At 41.7% G+C, this 26,519-nt stretch overlaps 1 protein-coding gene and 1 long non-coding RNA gene across 13 annotated transcripts in view; one reads left to right on the top strand and one right to left on the bottom strand.

The window, feature by feature from the left end:
- TENM4 (teneurin transmembrane protein 4) overlaps window positions 1-26,519 on the bottom strand; it is an 879,437-nt gene that overhangs the window by 76,291 nt on the left and 776,627 nt on the right. For all 12 annotated transcript variants that reach the window (XM_040544436.1, XM_040544433.1, XM_040544442.1 and 9 more), the window contains 3 exons: window positions 21,707-21,923; window positions 7,950-8,069; window positions 2,014-2,275 (listed from right to left, as the gene is read on the bottom strand). In XM_040544436.1, coding sequence (XP_040400370.1) covers window positions 2,014-2,275; window positions 7,950-8,069; window positions 21,707-21,923 — 599 coding nt within the window. The remainder of the gene's footprint in view (window positions 1-2,013; window positions 2,276-7,949; window positions 8,070-21,706; window positions 21,924-26,519) is intronic.
- LOC121063712 lies at window positions 2,183-5,986 on the top strand. The gene is made up of 3 exons (XR_005816161.1): window positions 2,183-2,299; window positions 3,414-3,509; window positions 5,902-5,986. It is a non-coding gene; the product is annotated as an uncharacterized LOC121063712 (long non-coding RNA).

Below are 26,519 nucleotides of genomic sequence, written 5' to 3'. Positions count from 1 at the left end.
GATAGGTTCTTCAGGTGAGTCTTGCCATATTAACTTAAGAGTGGGATTCAATTCCAGTTTAAGCATCTAAATCCTACAACTAAATCCAGTCGTTGACTTGTAAGTGTGTGTATATGAGCTAGGCATCTAAACATTGATTATAGTCAGCAGAGATCTAACCAATACTGTCAGTGGGAATCTGATACCTTCAAGACGGTCAGTTTAATTGATCTGTAGGCTCTGCTGACAGTATTGATTAGATTTCTGTCAGGTTTAATGGGAGCTCGAACATCCAGCACACCTCCAGACGACTGTAGGTGAACACCTGATTTAGACGCCTTAATCTCAAAATGAATCCCACTTAATTACATTCCATAACTACAGGTGTCCAGTGCCATTTGGGATGTCCACGTTATGTGTGACATTCACAACGGTTTGGCAGATGTAATGCAAGACACTGATAGGAGAATTATTCTGAATTGCCAGTTGGAGACCAAGCATGATATTTGCAGGGCATTTCAAATAGCACTACACATCTATAGTCAGGAAATCGTATCGAACCATTGCTTATGATCTACATCCCTGGCTGCTTTCACAGTCAATAGACAGACACACTGTTATTGAAGAGAAATTATAGAATGTTTTAGTTTGATAGATATAATTAACAAAATCTAACAAGTACCCTACCAAATAATGAGTGAGGTTGAGTGAGATTATGATTATAGTATCACTGTATCAAATATTTGCTTCTTTCAGCACTGAACATTGCCTTTCATGGTGCTTGTTGGAATAAGAAGAAGAGATGTAAAAATTGAACTGAGAATTTGCAATCTGATGGACATTACAAGATATGAGACTTATTTAGTAATTAAGCTGGGACAAACCCAGGGCCTCTAATTGGAAATTAGTGTGAGAAAAGTTCACAGGATTTGGCCCAGAGGGAAAGGTAAAGAGACCACTAGCTTCATTTGTTCAGTACCTGGTTCAGTACCTGGTGTTCCGCAATTAGAAGATATGAAGTGACTTCTCTCCTCATTAACGCTACCGAAACCCCAATGGAGTCAAGCAGGAAGCACACAATTTGTCGCTACACTTGTTATTATTTCTACCTTGGCAGGTTATTATTTGTCACTGAAAGCAATACCCAGGGTACACTGAATGCTGGCATCTAAGACCCAGGGAATAACATGCCCAAGAAAGGAAAGCTTGAATTCTGCTACATCCATGTGTAGCAGTGAGTATTTTTACACAGAATGGGTACTTGAGTTGTTTGCATCATTCAGTTTCCACTCAGTAAAATACTTTGAACCCACGGTAGGTTGTTACAATTACTTTATGTGACCCATATGTCCTTAAACACCAGGAAAATGGGGATGAGGAATAAAAAACCACCCTCCCACTCTGCTCAGCCATCCCATGTGTCATGAAATGCAATAAAACCCAGGTGCTCCACACGCTGGCCATTTGCCAGGCCGTTCTCTGGCTGACTGCACGACCCAGCAGTGTCGCAGACTGAGGGCTGTGTCTTCAAAACCCAAGGAATTTCACACCCAATACCCGCCCACTGAAGTCTTTAATGCCCAGCAGATCAAAGTTGCTCCTGAGCAGAAGAAAAGCATGAATATAAGAAACTCCTAAACCTTGCACTGTGCTTTAGAGTATTGACTGCCAAAGGGCTGCCAGAAGGTCGCTGCAGGTTGCACAGGGTCCCAGTTGAATTCCTGGGTGAATTTTGCCTTCCAAGATGAAGGCAAAGCAGAGCCAACGTAGGTTTGCACTGCCAGCCACAAGTGCTTTGTCTCCATCTCTCAGGGAAAAGGGGAAACAAACCTTCTGGCTACGTGTGTGCTCGTGAGTGTGTGCTCCTGGCAAACATCTGAAAAATGGGGAGACAAACTGGGAGTGCTTCTTTTTAGCAAAGCAGGGGGGTAGGGAAAGACACAGAAGCATAATATCATTCAATTTGGTCAAAGCAGGCAAAAGAAGGATAGAAAGGAACTGGGTCATCTTCTTCTGAGCTCATACGGTTCATACCTGGATTTCAGGAACAATAGGACCTTTCTCTGAGCAGGAACTTGCAAAAGCTGTCAGCGGGGATGGCGAGACCACAGGGTTGGGCCGAGCAAAGTTACTGAGATCACAGCTGGGGATCTCATTCTCCTCGTGCCTCATGACGATGGTTTCCATGACGAAGAAGCGATCCCAGGGCAGCCACAGCGTGTGCTCCTGCGTGATGAAGGGAGCCCGCTCGAAGTGCAGGATAATGGAGATCCCGCCGATGGTAACAAGATCGAAGCTGTTTTAAGAGATGGAAAACAAGGTTAGTGCAAGCAACACCCCGTGTGTTTGTAGCAAGGAAATATGTTTGTAGCAGAAAAGTAATCACAAGTCCTCATAGGCCACAGGAATACCATCACTCACATTTTACAAATATAAAAACTACAGCTCAAAGAAGCTTTTGTTGGGCAAGAGCAAGCGAAATAGGCAGGAGTACAAACTTGGCTTCTTTGCCTGTTATGCACTTGTACATTAAAATATTCCCATCCCTTTTTTTTTGAGACAAATGTTTGTCTTTGCTATTAGTTTTCTAGTGTTATTTGACCATACATGTTCATTTTCTTTTTTCTTAAAGTATTTTTCATCCCAACAGAGTCACAGATTGGATCAATTCACATGCTGAAATAAACTATTTGGAAAGTGGTTTCTCTGACAAGCCAGCATATAAATTGTCTTGGCATCCACTGCTAACCTGACTAATACCTAATGCAAGTCGGGAACATGTGGAGCCCAGTCGCAGACTGAACCTACTGTACTAGGCACGGGGAAGAAATGAGGACCAGAAAGGCAGTCACTGTGCCCAGCACTCAGCACTTATACACATATCCTTTTTTGACTCTTAATCATTTACAACAGGGCAGGTAAGTCACTGCCCGTGGTCCAATTACTGTCTGAAACTTCGTCCTATGCTACCCCCAGCCAAGTGGCTTTTCTGTCTGCGTTAGTACTAGAGAATATCATGTTGGGTTAACAGACAGCCCTCCAGAGCTGTCTGAAAGGACGTTATCTCAGGAAGGAAAATATTCTTCTTCTTGATGTAAAGATGTTGGGATAGAGAGTGCTGTTTGTTTGTTTTACCTTCATGCTATATTTAACGAAGCACCACAGGATATATCTATAATGTATAGACACAAACAAGAGGCACAACTGAGGAAGGAAGAGATTTCAGCACAAATTGAAGACCTCTTGTTTTTGTTTGTGCTTTTTTTACTTCTTTCCTTCAGTATCTATTCTGTTGCAATGCCAGACGCATGTTTCAGGCACAGAAAGTTTTCTCTTCCCTGCTTCTCACTTGAGATGCTTGGAGCTGGTGTATGACAAGCTTGCAGTTGTGTGAGAGGCTCGCTGGCTTCAGCATTGCTGCTCATGTGCTTTAGAGATGTGTGCTGAAGTATTTCCCTGTGCATGAGGAGCAGGATCTGAAAGCATGCTGACAGCCCAGAGCCAGCCTTGATGACCCTTGTAATTACAAGGTAAGTAAGATGATGAAAAAAAGTATCTAAAATTATTTTGTAATTAATTCTGAGGCTTTCAGATCTGCTGCAAAATCCCCAGAGGGGAAACAAAAGGTACAAATTACTTCTAAAAAATCTTTGGCAAGCAATCACTAAAGACATTATTATTATTATTTATGGACAATAGACTGAGGTGCCATTTAGTAAATATAATTATGAAAAGAGAGTTATTCAGGAAAGAATGTTAATCGAGTCCATGGAAGGGAGAGGAAAGCATTTGAAAAACCTAATGACGTGTTTATTCTACCACTCAACTGGGGACATCGACTTCCCAGACCTATGGAGCTTGGCTTGCAAGAGCCTGAGGAGTAACTTGCAGGTCCTTGCCAGCAAAGCCTCGCCGCATTTGTACTTTGATGAGGGTATTTTTAACAGTCAATTAGCATTTGGCAAGCCCTGCAGCTAGGAGGGCAAAGCTCTCTTTGCAGGAAACTGGGCATTAAAAGGGGCAACAGGAGGAAAGAAACAAACATTACAAATGATGCCCAACATGTTTTTAGGCAAGTGGGGAAGAGGTTTTATTTGGAAACACCTCCGTTTTGCTCCTTTGTGAGTGGTTCTTGGCTTCGACGAGCCTTGGTCAGGGATGGTAACCTGTCTGGGGAAACAGCCTCGCCTCTCCTGCATCTGCAAAACAGGGCGCAGAAGGGAAAGCATCACCTCCACGTCAGGCTCCAGTGGCTGGGAAAGCACAGAGGTGCAGTCTTTTGCAGCAGGTACTGCTGCACGTGAGCTGTTCTTTCTGGAGTTTCAGGGTGCAGCTTGGAAGTTACCTCGATGAACTGAACAAAAAAACTAAAAGCAAAACCAAACAGAAAAACCTAAACTGAAAACACCCTCATCCCAGCTTCCCTTAGTGAAATTAAATTTAACAGGAACAAAACCATCTTGGGATTGAAAGAATGAGATAATTTTATTTCTGGTTTTGCTGCTGTTCTCTGATGTCTTTTTTATCACTCTAAAAAAAATCATACTTGTTGTACCGTCATATTGTTCTGTTTTTCTTAAAAGACTCTGGAGAGACAGGCCAAAGGCTGAAATTCTCTATTTATCCACAATGCAGACTCAAAGGAAAAAAAAATAAGCACAGAATAGTGTAACCCTTTCTCATCTCTTTGCTCTGAAAGGCCAACGTATTCACTTTCCGAGAAGGCTGATGCCCACGTTGCTGAATGTGATAGTGGGGAGATGAGACTGGAAATATCTGGAGACTTCCCTGTCTGTTTATTAACAGTGCCCCCACAACCATGTGATGACTTATGGCCTTTATAAACTACCAGATTGATGAAATTTAAAGCTTTATTTAAAAAATGTGGTTTATAATCCAGTACAAAGACTTTGTTCCATCTATTAACTTGCTTTACAGAGAAATCACACAACACAGTGGTTTCAGAGCTGACATTTCATCTTCATGCCTTGTTACCTGAATAGAGTCTGTCCCAATAATTAGTCTAGAATCACATGTAAGCCTTTACGTTCTCAAAGAGTTGAGCTGGGAGGAGCAGGGATGATTTCATGAACAGACTAAGTAACGTGACTTAAATAGGACCAGGATTTCACCACTGGAGACTGTATCTGGCTGCTGTAATGGGAGTGGAACCTACCTGCAGAGACCTGGGATACACTGAACCATTCACAGGGGTGAAAAATTCACTTCACTGTAATTTTAAAACTGAAATTTCACTTACAGTACTCATTTTGAAACTTGGTCATGCCAAAAAAAAAAATTACTAAAGCAACAAAATCAGCTTAGGAGCCAATCAAGTTAAGCTGATGCAATTCTGTCTTTAAACTCCCTTACTTTAAAAACACAGTTATTGCCCTGCTATCAGTAAACTGATTTGCTAAATCAATTTAAGGGAACTCAGTGCACGTTTTCAAGAATAGATATTCCTATAGTGAATATGCCAAATAATAAAGGCAGTGAGTTTTAAGCAGTTATCTCATAACCCCTGGAACACGGTAACTGCTTGCATGCGTGCTCCCATTTTTCTTCCAACCTGAATGACAACAAAGATGGACTGGATGACCCCGTACGACTGTGCAGTGCCACGGAATGGAAATGCATGCAGCCTGTTACTGTAGTTCAGGAGAAGCTACTTTTTGCTTAAGAGCATCAACTTCTTAAACCACGGCGACTCAATCACACGAAAACTGCGCTGTGGAAAAGCTGATCAGAAGAGAGATGCTTCTTCCTAAATGGCCTAATTCTGAAAACCATCGAAGTACATAATAGAAACAGCAACAGCGTAATTCTTTATGTGACTTCGAAACTGTTTTACAAATAGTATTCAATAAATGCTGTTAAAATCAGTAAGGGAGGCGAGTAAATGTTGCCTCCCTTTCACAGGATGGTTGGCTGGCCTAGCAAAGGTTCAGAGATGCATCTAATGTTACCTGATAAACTGGCAACAAGACTAGGATTAGAATTAAAGGAAGTCTAACGTCATTTTCTGCCCTGATAATTTTAGTCTGAATGCTCTTGAAGTTTTCAAGGTAATTTTCAGAAAGCTTTGCCACTGTGGAAGTCACTGGATTCTTGTGCTCTTTAAGAAGGGGCTTTCACCTGCTTATTTATTACCTCCAGAGTACAGCGATGCACTGCCCTTCCATTTGAGAAAATACCTGCATGTATGCCTTAGACAATTTTGGAAGGTATTTTTATGATTCAAGAACCTCAGTACCACAACTGGACCATTTGTTGAAAGTCGTGTTGAAAGACCGGCACGAGACTTCCGTAGAAGCAGAATAATCTGAGGGGAAGGTGAAGAAAATGAGATCAGAAGAGCTGACACTGCGCTGCCTGGGGTTCGAACACCAGCAGCTGCCGCCAGAAATCCCAGCTTCAGGATGAGTCCCACATGCTCTCAGATTCCCTCGTCTGAGGCAGCTGATCTCTGTCACTTGTGTCATTTGGACCTCAGCGTCTGTCAGGGGCTGAGTCAGCAAACGGCAGCACAGAGCTCCTTGAAACCAATTTAACTTCTGGAGGCTGGCAGCGGGCCCTAAGGAACCAGCAGTTCACTGAGGGTTGGTGGAGCATACTGATGCTGCAGCTGCATCGCTTTCTGCCTGGCTCCCTGGCTGAGCTGGAGGCTGGGGAGGACGTGGTGCGAAAGGCACACCCCTGGCTTGATCTGCCAGCAGAAGTAGCCTTATAGCTGAAGTGGAAAGAAATAGTAACTCAAATATTGAAAGGTGCAGGGATAGCACTGCCCACCTCTTGCCCTCTTACGCTTGTTGGCTAGAAGTGTGGTTAAAGGCAAGGTCCCTCTGTTTTAAGTACAGTGCAATTGCAAAGCAAAGAGATGGTCCATTCCTCAGAGTACTTGTAATCTACACGAAATATTACACATAGTAATTGCGTATTGTATAGGGCAAGAAAACAAGCAGACAGGAAAAAGGTTATAGCAGGCATTATTGTCCAGGAGTTTCACAGATATATATGTTCTAATATATGCAGATTTCGTGCTAGTCTATACACAGCAATTTGATGCTGAGTGTGCAGTTTGAAAGCAAAGTATGTTCATGCAAAGTGTGTTCAGTGAGTCTGATAGACACTCATAGCATAAATGTGCAAGACTTTTTCCTTTTTGCAGTAATGCCTAAGCTACAGAAACTACAAAGGCATCCTTTTCTGAAGGAGACCACTAGTTTTCCACGGATGCCTCTTTATTGTCTAGATGTCATTGTCATATCATACAATAGATGTAGCATCACTAAGAAAGCCTCCTAGTCACCATCAGTGTTAGAGTAGGTGCAAAAACCCCCGAGCATGAACAAGGCAGCATTAATCAGATGTTGCTAGCACACATTCCTCTCTTTCATTGTAATTCTATCAGCTTCTCTGGCCAAGTCAAACCTTTAATGAAAGTGGTGAATTGGAGAGGTGCTAAAATCTATAAATCCTCTACCAAGTGCTAGTGGTTAGTAGTCAATACATAGGGCATGTGCAGCTGGAACCCCTAATATTTCATTTTTGTTCTTAAAAGAAAGGGAGCCAATTAGCACTGACAGACAAAAGATAAGATGAAAGACTTTCCCAATTTGCAATGGTTTTGTTTTGGTTGAGTGTGATTGTTCAGATTTTAAGCACTTGCCTCTAAAACAACTGTAATTTTAATGACTTCTTTCTAATCATTTCAACATGAATTAACAAGAATAGAACTGAAGGAAACGTCTTTTCTTTACACGCATGTGCAGTTCATTGCCTAATTGTTGGCTAATGATTCTAGTTTATATTACAAAGTTAATAAATAATAAAAATAACAACCAGCAACAATAAGGCATCAACATCTTCAAAATATATAAACAATAAATGTGCCCTTGGAAGTTCTTCTTTAGTGTTGATAGCATTAATACTGCTTGAACTCTGTAAATCCTGTTAAGATATCCTACCTGCCATCCTGTCTGCTGATCGTGTACCCAAAAAGAGGATTGTTGACAAAGCTGATGTTGACTCCAACTAGAGGGGTCCCGTCCGCTGTCATCACCTGGCCTCGAATCACACATGCATGTCTGGATGAAGAAGGAGAGAAACGATAAGAAATGGTAAGTCTTTTGACAAATGGAGGATTTTCCTCTATTTCTGGGGCTTGGAGCTCCTTTTAATTAGGCAGCCCAAGCCCTTTTGTCCTGGAAAGCATGGGGCCATGCAGTCTGGCCTGATGGTGGCATGCTGCTCTTGAAGATTTTCTCAGGAGAAAAAGAACATTCATGTAAGAACATTCGACACTGAGGCTTACCTTTAACCTACTCTTGAAAAACACAACTGCTGCAGCATATACTTCACGAACTATGAGCTTCTGTAGGGTTCACAGCATCACATTGGAATTTGCTGTAACCAGCTAAGTTTCACAGTGCCTTGACAATACTGCCCTAACTAAGGGCAAACCACATTTTAGAATCAAAGAGAACAGAAGCATACTAAGTACTGCACGGACATATTTACAGCACAGAAGCCCTCAGAGGTAAGAGGCACACTGGGCTTGGCGGCTTATTTCATCCAGATTTCACAAAGACCCTTAAGTTACCACTTGGGAAGAACATGACAGATAATTTGCTAGGTTCAGATAGCTTTCCTACAAAATGTTTGAGGAATGGAGCAAGGTAACAAGACGGGCTTTTCCTTCCTGTCTTTTTCGTTCCAAGTTTGGTAGCTTGCACTATTTTATAGACTACGTGTATTCCAATTACTCTATGCTCTGTAATGTGCTCTTTTATCTGGGGATCTCAAGGATCTTTACAAACATTGATTAATACTGCATGATAGGTATTTTACAGAGAAAGCAAATAAAGCAGAGTGGTTTTCAGTTGTCCAAGGTCAGGCAGAAAATCTGCAGTAAAGCCAAAGACAGATTTTCTGGGTTCTTATTCCAAAGCCTGTTTCCAGACCTCTAAGTCATTGCTATGCTGCTACCTGAGGAGCTTTCTGTAAAGACAAAGCATCACACGTCTGTGAGAGTGTCTGAGCCCAATTGCTGGCTGAGGCCAACTATTTTTCTGAGCAACAACAGCAAATTGTGGTGTCAGTGTGCTAACATGACCCGGTGAGTGATTTTCCTTGCTGTTGTCCTGGTGGAGAGCAGAGATTGAAAGCCAATGTTTCTACAGGTGTGGGACCAGTTCTCAGCAAGAGTAAATCATCCCAGCTGCACTCGCTATCTACCCACTTGAGCTGAGAAATGTCACTTTACTGGTTCACTCAGGCAAATGACATCTGCACTGTTTTGTAACGTTGATTTCATAAACACTTGAGAGATCAAGTTATTTTCTTTGAGTCCATCTGAAAATCCGATATTGTATAATGCAAGGAGATAACGTATAATTTCTATTAAGTAAGGGCTGCAGTTGTTGTATATTCCACAGCACAGAAAACAGACCATTTGTCAGGGAGTCTTAAAACTCTTACTGATCTAAACAGAGAGCTCCAATATTAACAGAAATTCTCGAAGCGTTACCAGAATGTGCCAGCAATCTAAAATGTGACTTGATTCATATACAATTTTGGAATAGAACACAGGAAAATGAGATAATGGAACTTATTTTTCTGTCCCTGAGTCTTCTCTGATATATCATCACTGACTTGTTAGGAGTCATGCAGGAAAAGACTTGGACCCAGCTTGTAGTTAATAACGTTTTTCGTACTTCTGTTGCTTCTCCCACTGAAGGCTCTAACCCAACTTCCCATAGACAACAAATTTAAAATAATATCCAAGTACAGTAAAGTAAAACATATGTCACTCTCTAACAGGCAGGCAAAGCATAACTCAAAAGATCACAATACCACGGAATATGCTGGGAATAATGTCAATGCTTGGAATGACCCTGCTGAAGCCTACAGGTCACCAACCGTAGGGCAATTTTGCACAGTGAATATGTGCAATCACATACCTGAGTGAAGAGCTAGGCTTTCTCTTCCCAGATTTTTCCGTAATTCCCTCCACCCTGCCCCATCTCCTTTTCTATCCTTTAGGGAACCCCGTGGAAGGGTTTGGAACTGTCTCTTCTCCTTACGAGATGGCTGCACATTTTGTGAAAGGCAAGGAATCACTACAGACTTGCTTGAAGACTAAAGCCTTGTTGCAGAGCACGAGGCACTCAGTATTCTGACTTACTGATTGCATATTCAAGTCAACACGGGGACTGCTCGTGTTTTAAAATACTCGAGAGACAAGATCATGCTACATTTTTGCAAACCCAGAAAGAATACTTCCACTTGTTCCTTCCTTCCAAGAGTTAACAGCAAGCAAAGGAAAAAATACAAAATGCTGCAGGTGTCTCCCCTGCTGCCCTACTTAAAACATGTCCAAGTAGTTGCAAACTTCTACGTAATATTGCAAGCACATTGGCTTAGATCCTCAGCTCCTGTTAATGGGTGGATGTGCTTTATATCAGAGAGCATCTGGTCCATTACATATCACAGACAACTATTTCTTCAGTAAAAGGAATGAGCACAATATGGACAAACAGATGCATTTGACCTCCCACCTTCCAGCAAGAGACTTGGTTCCCATCCTAGCTGATGCTTCGCAGTGCTGTCTCCACCACCATTTGTGCATCTACGTGCTCACTAACTCAGTTGAAGCTAGCATCTCTTCGCAGAAAAGCAGCTCATCGACAAGCCCAGCTGCATCCACCAGTCCCCCAGAGGACTACAACAATAGCTTTCCTTACATGCTATAGGGAAAGATATATTCCCACAAAGGGGACATCCTTCCCAAACCACAGTGATAAAAAGGAGCTGGAGCAACACGCACAAATCTGAATTCAGTTAAATACAGGAGGGATGGGAACTGGAGAAAAACCAAAGCCCAGACTCTGCTTGATTAGATTCTCAAATCTTCTCCTTCTCTAGGTGATAAAATTTGCCCCGCTTGGGAAAAACAGTGAATACAGTGCGTGGGAAGCAGCTGGCTTCTCTGGTGTCAACGTGTCCTTTCTGGAGGCAAGATCGACTACCCACAACGCACTGAGCCCCCCAGGAACCTGGTTAATGCTAATTTAGTCAGCCATTTCCTTCAGAAGACCTTGGTCTAAATGCAATTACACTACAAACAAGTTAAGTGGTATTGCTAAGATGCTCGGCTCTGCTAGAAGGTCTCCCAATATATTTACATAAAATTATCTCTCATGTTAATAGAAGAGATTTATTCCATCAGGCTAAGCCTGCCAGTTCAGAGTGTTTTCTGCAGTTGAACAAAATTGAATTTCTCGTAGCTAGAGCTTCGTCTTCCCATTGAATTATTAAAAGATTCTGCATACTGCCTCTGTTTTCTGTTTGTCTTTTGTTTGTTTCCTTCACTACTTTTCTTTTAGGCTGTATGGATTCTTGGTTTGCAATGAACAGCACTCTGCTGCTTTTCTACTTCTCTAATTAGACTTTCCCTATTTTTTTTTTTGTTAAAATTTGTCCATAAAGGCTTCCCTGAAACACCAAGCCATTGTCGAATTGCTATCTAGAATGCCAGATGGCATATCAGACAATTTTATACCATTGCTTTGTGAAATCTTCTTTATCCCTTTGAAAATTAATTTAAGCCTTCCTGGTAGGATCTGGGCTACAGTGGCAAAACAGACAGGGTGCAATGATACCTTTACTTTCCCATTGCTCAGGTATACAGAAAGTTTGATAGGCTGCTTTACTTCTTTACAAAATCTGAGCAGACCAAAAGAGTTTTAGAACAGAAGACAGAAAAGTAAATTCTCCAAAAGCCATCTCTCATATTCCCATGGGAGTACATTAAAGATCTGACTTTAATACTGTATCTGACCCAATGTCTCATAACTTAGACATTGGTCCTTCCAACACTTCTTATTCATAGCAGTTTTCTGCTGACACTGTGCTTGGCACTGGGAAATAGAAAAAAAATACTGCTTTTGCTGAACATTTTTCATTGGAATAAGAAAATCCCACACATTCTAAATCCTCTTTTGCTGAAAGAAATGTATATTCTTTCCCTGACTGAGAATAGGTGCCAAGGGGAAATCTCACCTCAATGAATTTCTGAAGCTCCTCAAAATATTTCCTCCAAAACTCATTGTGCCTTCTTCAAAAGTTTCAGACGTATGGAGATGGTTATCATGACTACTCAGCCAGCTTCAGCCAAGTTATTCATAATACATATTTTAATTTGCCACTATAAATCTTTTCATCTCTTTGATCTTATTTACCACTTCATATTTTACTGGCGTAGACATGCTGGGTATTTATTCTTCTGCTCTGGATGAACCTTCACCACAGCACCCTTGTGTGAAAACCTAGAAAGTTATTTCTTGTTGGTACGAGCCTTACTATTGAAATTAGGTGATTTCAGCAATATTTCTTCTTCTGCTACAGACTTTTTGTTCAACACTGGTCCTATCAGCTGGTCTGCATGTATTCTAGTACTCCACCTGCAAAATTACAATTGAGGCACATTTTCTTACAGGGACATTAAGAGGATAATTGTAGTAATCTGCTAATCGCTTGCACAGGAATTTTTACATTCTCACGGTACTTCATCTGTGGCGTGCTGGGAAACCTTTCTGGTAAGTACCTATAAATACAGTCATTTGGTACAAACGTGTTCTCATGGCTTTATCTGTTGTGACCTTTTTGCTTAATAATAAGGCGGGATGCAGCAAAACTACCTCGGCCACTTTGGTTTGAATGCACCTACCTCGGGTCAAACCACCTCAGGGCTGTCTAGCACTGGATAGACAGAAAAATTGGTAGCATGCCAGGTAAAAGCCAAGGGCATCATGATCAAGCACATGGACACAGAATATGCCTGAGCTGACAGATGAAGGACAAAAGAAGAAAAGGCAACAGCAGAACATACAGACTTTTGAGTTTATTGCTTGTGGCAGTATCTCCCTCAAAAGCTGCCTGTAAAAAAAGCTCTGTTAAACAAGCTCTGCCCACTTGCCTCTTAACTGTGCCAAAAAAAAATCTCTTGATAGTCTTTCCTTGAACCGAGTCAATCCCTTTCTAGCTTCTTCAGTTTAGCTGTAGGAAAAGCTGAACTTGGAACACCCTCTACTGATGTAGATGACATCTGAATTAAGGAATTAAGGTTAGGAAAAAGAATGGAAAAGATCTTGCTGAAGGGTTTCTTGTTAAACAAGTAAGGCATGGTTATGTGAAAAAAAGAAGATAAGAAAATTAAAGAGTAGCCATCCAGAAAGACTCCCTCAGCCCCATGGGTAACACAAGTGAGTTTCTGAAAGGGTTTGGCACGTGTTGGGCAGCCAGGATACAAATCATCAATTAGGCTCAGCTGAGAACCTTGCCTGTAAGGGGAGCACCAGAATGCCACTGTCAATCTGACAAAGGACTAAATGTGTTCATATTCAACCAAGTCCCGATCAGGGACTTGCTAAAATGGCACTGGCAGACGTGGTTTGCAACACTTCTCACTGCCATTCAACTTTCTGAGAAGCCCAGGACCCAGGAGAAGAAGACTGGATGATGAAGAGCAAAGTTTATAAGAGCTCTGACCAAACTCAATAAAAGAAAGTAAATTCTACATTGTTTGCAGCAAGAAGCAGTATCTGCCCTGTTTGTTTAACCTGCTCAATGAAGCTATTTATAAGGTCCCATCGCTGAAGGGTTAGGAGGTGCTGACGATTCTTGATGTGGGTAGAGGCCTTAATTGTTAACCTTTTGCAAGAAACCTTCGACAGTCTCTCGGATATTTTACAAAACAAACATCAAAGCCGCCTGATTGAAATGCTCCGATGAAAGCACATTGCTTAAATTGTCTTAAGAAGGACAGGAGAAAAAGCAATCTAATGCTTGTATACCTTATGACTGTGGCTAATGAAGGTGGTATTTGAAGGATAAGAGGAAGGTGCTTATTAATCTAGATTTACCATAACACGTCCAGATGCAGATTTTCTTGTCTTTGTCTCATTAGATCTAGTCTAACCTGGCAGTATCAAAACAGTGGGTCTTCTTCATCTGATCTTTTTAGTATCCAAGAGTGGGCTCGGCTCTGTGTCCAGCTGTTGGCCAGTTTCTCAAGCTCCCCACTGCATGCATCTGCCTCCATTCTGCTCCGTGATGAATTAGTCCTCTGAAATCTCCTATGGCATCGTGTATGTCTGTGCAATTGGTGACTGTGGGTTGTAGCGCCTCCAAAGGGAAAAGAAGGCATCTTTCTTTCATGACAGTTAGTAATAAAACGTAATACTCATTTGAGGAAAGAGCTGAACACCAATCACTTCTGGAAATCTCAAGATTGAATGATCATTGCTCTCAGAACAACTCCCTCATGGCTCAATTCCTGAAAGGCTCGGACCCTCATGGTTTTGAAAACTTCTCCCAAGATTTGAACCTTCTACTTGATGTCTGTTCCTTTCCTCAAGGGACAGACATAGGAAGATGAAAGCACAATGTGCCTCTCTGATCAGCCAAGCAATCTGGTCACTGTTGGACAGAGATGTCACTTCTGCCTCCAGAACATCTTGGGTCTCTATGCCTCATCAGCTTGCTGGTTTTGCATCCCAAGATTTTCGGCTGGGAAGGTGGGAGGATAAAGGATACAGGAAAGCTGTTCACCAAGTAGGAAATGAACAGGAACAGACATCAACGTTGGTCTCTGAAGTTATAAAACTGGTCCAACTATAACGGAGAAGTGAAAGTACTTTAAAATAGATTTTTATAGGAAATGTAATGCTTAATAAAGTTGGGCTGTGCTTTACTGCAAAGTTTCAGTGAAAAATCCTTTTATTCACAGTGTGGTTGCCTGAGAAGTGCTTTAAAAGTTGATGATTCTTTCTTTTACTTCAGCACAACCAAAGAAACACACTCTCTTGCTTTGTACAAGGTCTCAAAGAAGCAGAATCGTGCTCTCATTTTTTTAGGTCTGTAAAACCCATGTCAGGTTCAATAGCTCATAAGATGCGAGATAATTTTTGTACCTAATACAGAATTATGCTCATTTCATAATTTTTCAGAAGTGATCCTAAAACCATTATTTCTATGAGAGTTAGAGACTTTATGGTGCAATAATTTTCAAGAAGAATAATGTATTCATGTCAAGTCATAAAAAAAAAGTCTGCAGATCTTACCAGTTTTGTATTATCATAGTATTTTATGTCTGGTATTTATTTTGTAAGCTATGGCCACATATTCAGCCCTGCAGAAGACCCAAAATAAAAGCAATTCCTCCTATTGAATTTGAGGTATCATGAAAGTAAAACTGAACAGGACAGAAGAAATACATTATTTCCAGGTTAATTATAAAATGAGCTCCCTTTTTCTGATGATCAGAGGAAAAGTTCTTTAACTACATATAAGCTGCCTGATAGCTTTGTAGTGATCCAAAGGAATTAGGAAAAAAAAAATGATTCAATAAAACATATAAGATTTCATGACTGGGATTTTAAAACTGATTTACTATGTATGAGGTTTTAACCAATTTAGCAAGTAAATGTCACACTCAAAGGACACACTCTTCCTGATAAATCGAAATGGTTGACAACTGCACTGGGACTCAGCTGTTAGCATCCACCAGCTAGAGGCGGCTGCCCAGAGACGATCTGGCAAAGCAGAGCTTCACCCCAGCAGTGCAAAGCCCAGGGAATCAGCTCACACCAGCCTCCCTGCAGCTTGGGGCTGGGATGCAGATTTTGTACTGGGCTGGCCAAGGGGCGCTCCAGCAATCCCGTCTGCTCAGGGATTGCCAAATTTTCAGAGACGAGCGAAGAGCTTGGGGCAGAAAGCTCCAGGTTTTGCAGAAGGAACGTGTCCGGGTCCCACGTGAGAATCATTACAGCAGAGAGCTGATATTTTCTTTGAAGAAGGCAGAATGAAATAATCAAGTCACTCCACTGAACAGGATATGCTGCTCCTGGTGATGTTGATTTATCGAATGGAGCTACTGACTCAGCTCATAGCCATCATGCTGGTCATGTCTATCAACCAGCAGTATAAAACAACGGCCATGTGGGCTGCTCTTTTTTCAAAGGAACGTACCCCGAATATTGAATAAATATTAATCAAATGTCAATGTGCCAGATCCAAGAGAGTACATCAGCATCTATAGTGCAGTTTAAATTCCTAAAACCAAATGTGCACATCAGCATCTGTGTAATCCACGAGGTACTTAACTCATTAGGAGAGTTTTGCTTTTCTGCTTGGGAGTTTTGAAGGCTCAGGTTTTGCTTTCTGCACGTTCCAGGAGCTCCCAGGTGCACTGGTATCACCTGAGACCTTCAAGGTCCTGAAGGCTCCTGAGCCTCCTTCGAGGTTTTGTCCTCATCTCTGTTTCTTCTCTTCATATTTCCCATTTCCTCTCTGTTTTGCTGATTATATACGTAGCATGCTATTTTATCCCTAGTATAATGCCAATATTTTTTTCAAGTATTCCTTCAGTTTTGAGCATTCTTTCCCCACTGAGAAGAGAAATCAATAGTTTAATGTACATTAAGATAATAGTTTAATGTACATTAAGAAGGGATGAGTTCATAATTTCTTCAAGCGTGACTTTCTCTTGTAGATGGTCCCAGAAAATCTAGTGCAAGAGTTCTCAGTAATAAATATCCAATAATTTTTAATATTTGTTAAAAACTGAATCTCAGCTTCTCTAATGACTGTACTCAGAACTTCCTTTCACTGCCACTTGTGAAAGGGGAATATAATTACGTTATGATTATGCTATCTATATTATGGAAAGAAACATAAAAATTGATTGGAAATTTTCTTTCAGAGAGTCCTGTGGGTACAAACTCCACGAAATGGAAGTAGGTAGCTGCATATTTTGCATTAATTTATTATATGGAAATAATGGCATGCTCAATGCAAAATCACTTTGAGCTGAAATAATGCCATAGTATATAATTTGAAACCAAAATAAAAAGGCAGACGTTGAAAAGGCACGTATATATGGCCTGTACACTGAAAAGGTAAGTTTTAAAAGTATGCTTGTCTGCATGTACGAGCAATAATTACCAACATAAAAAACACTGGGTCTTCGAAAATTCCTCATTATTCTCCTGCATTTCACAAAGCTGTGATTTGTAGCTAATGAGTAGTTAATTTAAGCAGAAAGAAACAAAAATAGATGGGTGCCTTTGGAAGAGAGTAAATCTGGGAAGGAGATGGTTTGAGCAGGAGCAATGGATGGTGTCTAGTATCTACGACACCGCGTTAAACAGATGCGGCATTTATCCCTCAGATCTGTCCAAAGCCATGGAGCTGCTGTGCTCTGGGAGCTCCTGCATGGCCTCCGAAGTGCCTGCAGCTTTTGGGGTGCATCCCACCCATGGTATTTTGCTGTCAGCCTGAAGGAACCGCATCCTGCTGGAGCAGGGCCAAAGGGATGGTTTGGACCAGCCAGCCTGGGAGGAGTCATCAGCAAAAAGCCACACTGGGTTAGTTTGTTGGGGTTTTTTGACTTCTCTCTAATTTTGTCTTTGGCTAGGACAAGCAAACTCAGCAAGATCTGCTGGGGGAACCTGTAGGATCAGGGAGATGCATTGTACAGCCTGGCATACGTGGAGGCACAGGGGGGTGGAGTGGCATGTTTGGGGATCCCTGCTCACTGAGCAGTGGGAACAGAAAGGTGCAAATGGCATTCAGATAAGAATTTTTAACCATTAAAACTTACTACTTTCTGTACGTAGGCTATTGACATGATGGCAATAAGGGACTATTCTTGCAGCTGATACCAGATCCTGCTCTCTGATGTGTCTTCATAACTCAGTGGGTTATTTCTAGCTGCCTGTTTAATTGGGAGGGGTTAACGCTACTGGCAGCAAGTAGATATACGAAAAACATGCCAAAAAAAAGAAGGGGTTTAAAATGCATCTACTTAAAAATCACCTGATTTGTTTTAAAATATTCCTTACAAAAACCACCATTTCTGCACATGGTTTTCAGTGGTACGTTAATCCTCTGCCAACACTTAGCATAGACTCTGTGGATCAGGGCTTTAGCCTGTTCTTGCAGTTTTCTGACACTGTCCCTCAAGAGAGAACAAAGATATCAGGTGTCCTACTTGAAAGTCAACAACTTGACACCGCTGCATCTTGTGCTGCTCCTTACAATGATGGACAACTAAGAATGGCTTAAAAATACAAAGCAAACAGCAAGAGTAAGTGGTTTCAAAATCAATACACGAACGATCAAGTAGCAGAAGAGTACTTGTTATCTGTTCATCAAAATGATGTGAAAAGACATTCTGTGCATTCAGAATTTAATTTAGCTACTTGCTTTATCATCATAAACACTCATTTCAATACGGGCAATGATTATTTTTTCTTCCCAAACATGAATAATATATAATTGCTGGTATTTTGGACGAGACAAGGTCTTTACCTTTATCCATCTGGGTAATTTATCATTGTCTTTCTTTTTCTTCTGCAGTGGTGAGAGAGCTTGTCAGCTCAGCTTGTTCTTAAAAAGCTGGAGTGTAATTCAATAATAAATTCACTCAAAGGCTAGCTGTCACGAGGCATTCATTTATTTGTATCCATTAGGTGATCTGCACTGCTGTTCTCTCTAAAGGGTAGCTAAGCTGTGTCTCTGAAGCCCAGGAAATGCATTGTACAGGTATTCAGTCACCTCCCTCACTCCGCTGCCTCTTCTGCAAGCCCATACAAGAGCTGCAGCTGTGCTGTGGTGTAACACCTCCTTTCCAGCTGCAGGGCTGGACGTAGCAGCCAGGCATGGCCTGGAAAAGCCCTAAGAGGCTCTGGTTCCTCAAATCCCTGACCTGAAAGATGAGGAGTGTGCCTGTGCCATGTGTGTCTCTGCAGGGCACCGTCCCCATGGCAGACAGAGGGTCCTCTCTTCTCACCTCTGCTTATGGGACTGCTCACAGCATGTGTCGTACAGCAGTGTACAGTCCTGACCTACACCAGGAAGAACATGACTTCCTGAATTGCAGCGGCAACAAAGGGGAGGAGAAGTGTCCTAAGTCAGGATGTCAGAGCTCTCCACTGGAAGAAAAAGATTTCCTGCCCTCCCTCCTGCTGGACGAGGTTCTGAGCCAGCAGCTGGAAGGAAGAGGAAAACAGTCCATCTTGCCCTCAGCTGCTGCTGTAATCTTCATGGAGATGTAGTTTGACGGTAAGAGGGATTTTATCACCAATCTGTTTTTAAACCAACAGAAGGAGAGTTAATGAGAATGCTACCGAAGAAAGGGCATAATCACAGGAGAAGATACAGCTGTCCCAGGCCAAGGCTGCCTGCAGGATGCTCCTCCATGGAGAAGGCTCTCTCAGACCACCACTGAAGTGCTGCCATTTCCAGGGTGACAAGAGATGTCTGCTTAAAGGTTCAGCCTTCTGACAAACAGCCAGTTGGAACTACAAAGAGAGGCTAAGCAGGCAGAAAACGCTTGTGACGGTTGAGTTTATCCAGATCTGTAGGACTTTTAAGAACTAGCAGGAACTCACGATATCTTTTACCATCTCAAAAGAGTAATGTCATTTTTAGCAACCCAACAGACCAATAAGCCCAGATTGTGTGCTGTGGTGCTATCTCGTGGGAAAACATACCTTCTGCTGAAATCCTTCACTGTTATTTGCAACTGCTCTTGTGATGAGTCAGATATTTAACTTGAAAGATGCAATAAAATCACTGCCTGAGGTGGCATGTCTGTGGACCATATTTAGTGATACCCGCCCCGTGTTGATATTTTAAGAAAGGCAACCTCATCAGCCATCACTGTCTCTGTATAATTCTTCGTGTTAACTTAAATGGAACAAGGAGCTCCATTTATTAGTTTCACTGTAGTAAATTAAAAGCAATCATTAAAACCCTTCCTATTGATTTGAATCTTTGCATTCTCTCACTCTAATAATCTATATGCCAAATAAACATTTTTGCTAGCAGGTGCTTCTTCTGAATTCTGAATCCTTAGCAGGGTATTCACAGATGGAAAGTAATTCCTTCGTACATAGAGATCTGCCATCAGATCTATGAAGCACATGTAACTCCTTTAGGAATTTATGTGGCCCTACGTGACAATCTTTCTGGTTTTCTGCTGGCACTCCCGGAAGCAAATTTACTGTATAATGAGAAATTCACATTATTCCCCTCACCTCTCTGTATTGGTGAATGCAGACTTTCTTTAAAGAGAAGCTGCAAATTGTTATCACACGTGTGAAGATTCCTACAGTTCTTTAGCTGCAAAGAAAAATTTGTTAAACATGACTTGTGTCTACTGAAATCCTCTACCTACCAAAACAGGTAGCTACACATGGCTCTGAGACCACAGTCTGCTGTGGAAAGGCTTCCAACTGTGAGCTCAACTGAGGAATTACAACCCTAAATATATCAGAAAATGAAATTGTGAGTGTAAGTTATTTTAAGTTCTGAGACCTGATTTTACAGCAACAAATCACAACTGACAACAGAGGATTCACTGTTCTAGCATTGAGTCTAGAGCCCGGACTGTTCAGTATCCAGAATCTGTAATTTTGAGAATGCTGGCAAAGGAAAACTGTTTGCTACATAATGACTGCTTGTCTTTGACCTGAATCATTGCCATTAGCTTTTGTGGACTCTGAAGGGCTTGGCAGCAAGACAAACCAGAGAAACTATCACATCAGGCCAGTTCCCTGCCCCTGGCATGCCTCTAAGTGGTTCACATCTGAGGTCAGCCCGTAGACCACCAGAGATGGTGACACACAGGAGGTAGTACCCACGGGAGGTGTGACCCAGGGATGCTGGCAATGTCCTCTCCTGGAAGAGCATTAGGTCAGACCCAGAAGGGCCCGAGAGGCCTGCTGAGATGCAAGTACTGAAATAACTACCCGCAGGAACACGAGGATTGTATAGTTCCAGAGCCAAGCTATTCACTGCTGTGCGTGGGAAAGCTGAAAATAAGCAGTTAATGACTGGGTGGAATTCAGCCGAGTTCAAACCTCAGTGCTGAGAACCACCTCGTGGCTCGGGGTCACCACTTCTGAAAGGCAAAATTCGGAGCAGACACCGAATGATCTAAGAATCTAATGCCCCAGGGTATGTATCGTGGTGTCCCGCTACAAGCACACAGTTTAAAGGGGCTGCCTCTCCTGACAGCCCGGCACTGCCTGAACCAAAGGGCTGAAATGTAGTCGCAGACGTGAACGGCATAAAATCTCTTTGTCAGTTCCTGTTTCGTGATGATGATTGCAATGAATGTCTACGTATGAAAACCAATTTATATTCAACTTGATTGTTTACATCAGCATTTGCTCTAATAGCCCTCCCCAGACTGTAAGATTTTCTCCAGGCCTTTGGAAGCCATACAGTAGACTGTAAATATCATTCCAGTTTCCCTTTCTGTTGGCTCTGTCAAACCTCTGTTTAATGTGGAAGAAGGTCTGCCATTGCTAAATGTACTAAATAGTTCTGGAGAATGACAGTCACTTGAACTAGAAGAGTCCTGCTGAACGGATGGCTTTTGTTCCTTGAAATAAGAGAAGACAGGACAGATGCAACTGCCCATGTGCACTGGGAGAGAAACATCTTTTCTTACTGGGTGGCAGGACCTTGCAGATGAGGAGAAAGAAAACAGAATTATACCAGCCACAAAATTTTACAGGTATTTACTTCCCTGAGATGGTTTCTGTGTATTGCATCTTGCTGCTATTCCTTCTTAAACCATTCTACCTCTTTCACTGGTCCAGTGGCTCACGCTTTACCTCTTACTGAAGAAAAAACAAAATTAACTTACCCTCCTTCAAAGGGATTGTCTCCTGGGATGATGTGAGTGCTGTCCTTGCCGACCAGGAACTTGATCCGATCATAGAACGAACGCAAGCTCTGCTGGGAGACGGGGGCCTGTGTCTCCTGGATGATATCCAGGGGGTCCGGGGAGCCCAGGCACAGCGCGTTGACGTGGCACAGTGGCTGCAAGCAGCAGTCTGGGTCCATGCAATCAACCAGGCCATCTACAGAAGGATAAGAAAGATTAGAGCAAATGTAATATGGATTGTTGCAGACTTCATGGTGCAAGAACACTTTATAATGCAGACAGAGATAAACGTGAACTTCACACCTGCGCAGAGAAAGACCTGTTACCTTAATGCCCCAATAAAGAACATCAAGTATGAATTAATATCTGTATATACATGAAAACACACATACACGTGAGACCAGAAGCTAAAGAAACCATATTTGAGGTTGATTCTGGGACATGACTTTTCACCTCTCGGTCATTGAGATAACTCTGGAGACCCTAAAGGTTGGTGTGTTTTTTCTTTCTGTCCATATACCAATGACTTTTTTACACCACTCCTGTTGCCTGTACAAATCACAGGCAACCTGCATCACACCAAAGCCAGCAGGGTCACTTTCAGTAATACTTAAAAATGGAGAAAGCCATGATATCTACCATGGCTACAGAGAGATCTATACATGCAACCCACTAAAGATTCTGGCTAGATAGATGAGAAGGCAAAGATTTTACTGGGAAGATTCAGTTTCTTTTGGCCTTTGTTACATTTATTTAATGCAGACAGAGTAACAGACAACCTAAAACTCTCAGGATATAAATCTTGTATTTTCAGCACCACTAAAGTAATAAATAATAATAGCAGTGGACCCACATAAGAAAAGCTTGCCAAGTGTGATCTAGTAAAATTAGAGTTTGTATATCTGTCAAGTCATCAAATGCATAGACACTATTACTTCCCCTCCACCCCATCATCACCATAGGAGCATTCACCAGTTCATTTTAAGACGGCATTATGCATTGCAAACAGCTAAGTAAAAAGTAGCAACAGGAAAGGAAATGCCCAAAAAGCTCAGAGGGGGACTGATGAAGCATCACATTTAGAAATAAAAGTTGTTAGCGTGTAGTTGAGCTGGATCTTTAAACCAGATAAGGGAACTGGATGTTTTTGTTCTGGGGTAATGAGATATGGAGCCCTTCACTTCCCAGTCATCATTTCGAACAAGACAGCTCGATAGTGAACGAAAATTGTTACCATGTGATGGCTGTTCAAAGACCAATGAACAATGAGTGGTGGGTCTCAGTGTAGTTGCTGGGAGCTCTATATATCAGAGAAACCACCTTTACAGCTAGCATCCTACTGACAGCTTCAGCAGAGAGGCAAGAAATGAATGAGCTTGGAGAGCAAAGATGTCCTGAGAGGTAGGTCTCTCCTGAAGTGGAATGAGATTTGGAGTTGTCAGGATAATGTATTTTCAATTCCAAAGAAACGGTAAATTAAGACAAGCCAGTTTGTCATTACTGCAGACTGTGAGCTTCAGTTTCATCCCAGTTATACCAGTGTGAATTAGAAGCCCTTTCACTAATATTATTGGCATTACTTTGAATTTACTGTAATATAAATAGGATGAGAATCTGATCTGTTATTATTGCGGTAGCACTTACGAAGGCTTACGTGTCATGCACTAGGATTCTGTTGAGTTATACCTCTTCCGTTCTTGGAAGATTTTAGTGCCATAAAACATCACTTGCAACATCATTTCATGGGGTTACAGTCATACAGAAAGCTGAACAAAATCCTACTCCATGTTCCCAGAGCTTCCAGTCTACGTGTGGGTCAAGTGTGATGAGTATCTGCTCTGTGCACACATTCACACACACACACCCCAAGTCATTTTCACAAGTGCTTTGCACCTGCCATTAATGATAATGGGAGCAGAGCTAGGCTAGCAAAAGTGCCTTTGAAAATACCATCCATTATCCTTACCTCTGTCTGTTCTGATATCTCTACATCTTTATAACTCCTCACAAAATTACCACAAAAATTTATCAGCTCGGGCACAAAATCTACCCATCTGCCTTCTCTCCTGATGACTAGTGATAATGAAAAAGAACTAATTACGTTTTATTTGCCCATTAAAAAAAAAAGGACTTGCTGCAGGTGATTAGGCCAGTAGGATTCTGGAAGGTCAAATCTCAGATGGAGCTTGAGATACTGTTCATAGAACAAAGACCTGCATAGATGTAATATGTTTATCCATAGCTATCCACTAGAAAAAAAATATAAAAAAAGCACATAAAAGAAAAAGCAAACCAGCCCTGTTATTGTACCGATTACAGTTTCAAGCAAGATAAAATGTTGTCATTTTCTCCCACACATTTATAATGTTTTCTACAATAAAGGCGGTGTGGTGAGAGGACAGCAAACGAGCTGCACCATACCTCTTCATTACCCTGTCTTCAGTTCAGACATCAGAAGTGCGTTTTGGGACCTGAAGCTGCAAGACAGCAAGGAAATACTGTCTTTGCAGGAAACAGCAGATAAATGTTTGAGGACCAGATGCACGGGGCAGTGTTTTGTACAGGCGGGAGTGCTGAGGCCTCATCTGCAGATTAGCTTTGCAGCTAATGTGTTTCTATGGAGTGAGTTGGGGGTAATTACACCAGCGAGGTTTGTCACTGACATCTTACAGCCATTTAGGTCCTCAAGAGCTGAAGTGGGATTTAGCTACTCACCTCTAATACCAGCAGCAGTTTCAGGACAATGCATTTATTTAGCTTGGAAAATTTAAAGACTGTTTTTATCTGAGAGGTGGAAAACAGCAAGAGATACAAACCAGGGCATAAGTGTGATGTGTCCATCTGAATATTGTTTTGTTGTTGTTTTTGTTTTGCTTTTCTGTTTTCTTTTGTTCAGTTGTATGGGCCACAAGTAATCCAAACAGAACAACAACAACAACAACAACAACAAAAATGCGGAAAGGCAGTACCCACAGCAAAGGAAAATATATCAAGATATGATCTCACAAAAAAATATGAAGTCATAATACAAAACATCTCTCAAATTCCTAAAGCATAAAGGTGATTTTTTTTTCTTAGAACTCACTGCAAAATTTTCCAAGAGAGGTAACAGAAGGAAGTGAACATGGTATCAGTGACTTTTGCAGCCCAAATTTTGCCACAGCAAAGCCCCGGAGGCCTATGATCTACGTGTGGATTCCTAACTCCTCTGTGCTCCTGGAGCACAGATGGGCAGCACAATAAGGTCTCAGTTAGGGCCATGTTTATACAGCCCTGGGTTTTAGAAAACAGGGGTTTCGTTATTCTACATACAACCGTGACATGACTGAGACACCTCAGACCAGAGAACAAATGTGCTGCTGAATTATCTCCATGCAAGATTGAAAGTCCTGTGTTTGCAATAATTTATATACTTTAAGGTCAAAAAGGCTACTATGCTCTGCTTGTCGGACCTCCTATATACATGGGCTGTTCATTTTTTCCCCCCAGAACTGGATTAAAGCCTGTCTTTTAGAAAGATATCTCATATTTCAAAGCCATCTGATTACTGTGAGCCCACCACTTCCTCCGGTAAGCCATTCAAATGCTTAATTACTGCTAGGAAACTGCATCTTATTTCAAGGTCGAGTTTGTCTAACTCCCATGTCCCACCACTGGAATTTGTTTTGCCTTTGTCTGCAAAGTTACCAGCATCTCCTCCTGCCCTGCGTGATCGGATGTCTTTGCCATGTGCAAGTCTCTCCACACTGAGCAAGAAGCTATTCCAAACCCTTTCTCTGAACAGCTGAGGAAGACTAAAGTTCTCATTGTACGGTTTGTTTTCCAGCTGCTGGATTTTTTTAAAATCTTTTTAATGTTATTTATTTATTTATTTTTCTATCCTTTGATCTCTTTCCAGCAATTTCACATGGTTTGTTGTATGTGGGCACCAACCCTGGACACGGAACTATGGCAGCAATATTGGGTAGAGAAAAGAGCCCAATTCCCTATTTTGTTTTATTTTTTTATACCCCTAAGGTTCACAGTAGCCTTTTAGCAACAGTGTGGCACTGAGAACTCATGTTGAGACAATTATCTCCAGTGACCTCTAAATCCTGTTCTGAGTCATTGCTTTTCAAGAGTCTCCAACCCCCTAAGTATAACATGCCTTCCTTGTTCCCAGGGGTATTACCTTGCATTTTGCTGCATTAAGACACATTTTGCTTGATTGTGACTGCGTAATGATGTGAGTCAGATCACCCAGTATCAAAACGAGCTGCGTACGCTATTTATCACCGTATCAAGCCTTAGGTGATCCCAAGATTTTACCAGGAAGATTTAAACAACACTCCAAGAGAATGATGAAAACACTGAATAAGGTTGGATCCAACAAGCAATTCCGAGGAGCCCTTCTATAAACTGCTTCAGCCACGGATCCCTTTCATTTCACAAATTAACTCTGAGATCTGTTATTAAGCCAGATTTTAACCTCATGTTCTTTGGTATTTCCATGGAAAATGAATTTTTACATCTTTGAGATGTTTTCCTGCATAGACACGGGTGCCCTAAACGCCCAGGCTGGCACTCCTGCCAAAAATCAAACTCTTTAGCTGGAACCCCTTTGTGCAAAGCCATGAAATACCTTTTGCAATCTCAGAGTTACCATGGGGTGGATCAAATCCTCGTCTCTGTGAAAAGGGAACCACTGGCAAGGTATTGCCACATCTGGTAAGTAATATGATCGGTGGGTTGCATCTTTAACTAAGAATCATGTAATCATAGCTTAAGTTAGACAGGATGGGACCTCTGGAGG

This window comes from Cygnus olor, chromosome 1 (genome assembly GCF_009769625.2).
Source record: "Cygnus olor isolate bCygOlo1 chromosome 1, bCygOlo1.pri.v2, whole genome shotgun sequence".
Lineage (NCBI taxonomy): Eukaryota > Metazoa > Chordata > Aves > Anseriformes > Anatidae > Cygnus > Cygnus olor.
This window is presented reverse-complemented; position numbering and strand designations above follow the sequence as displayed.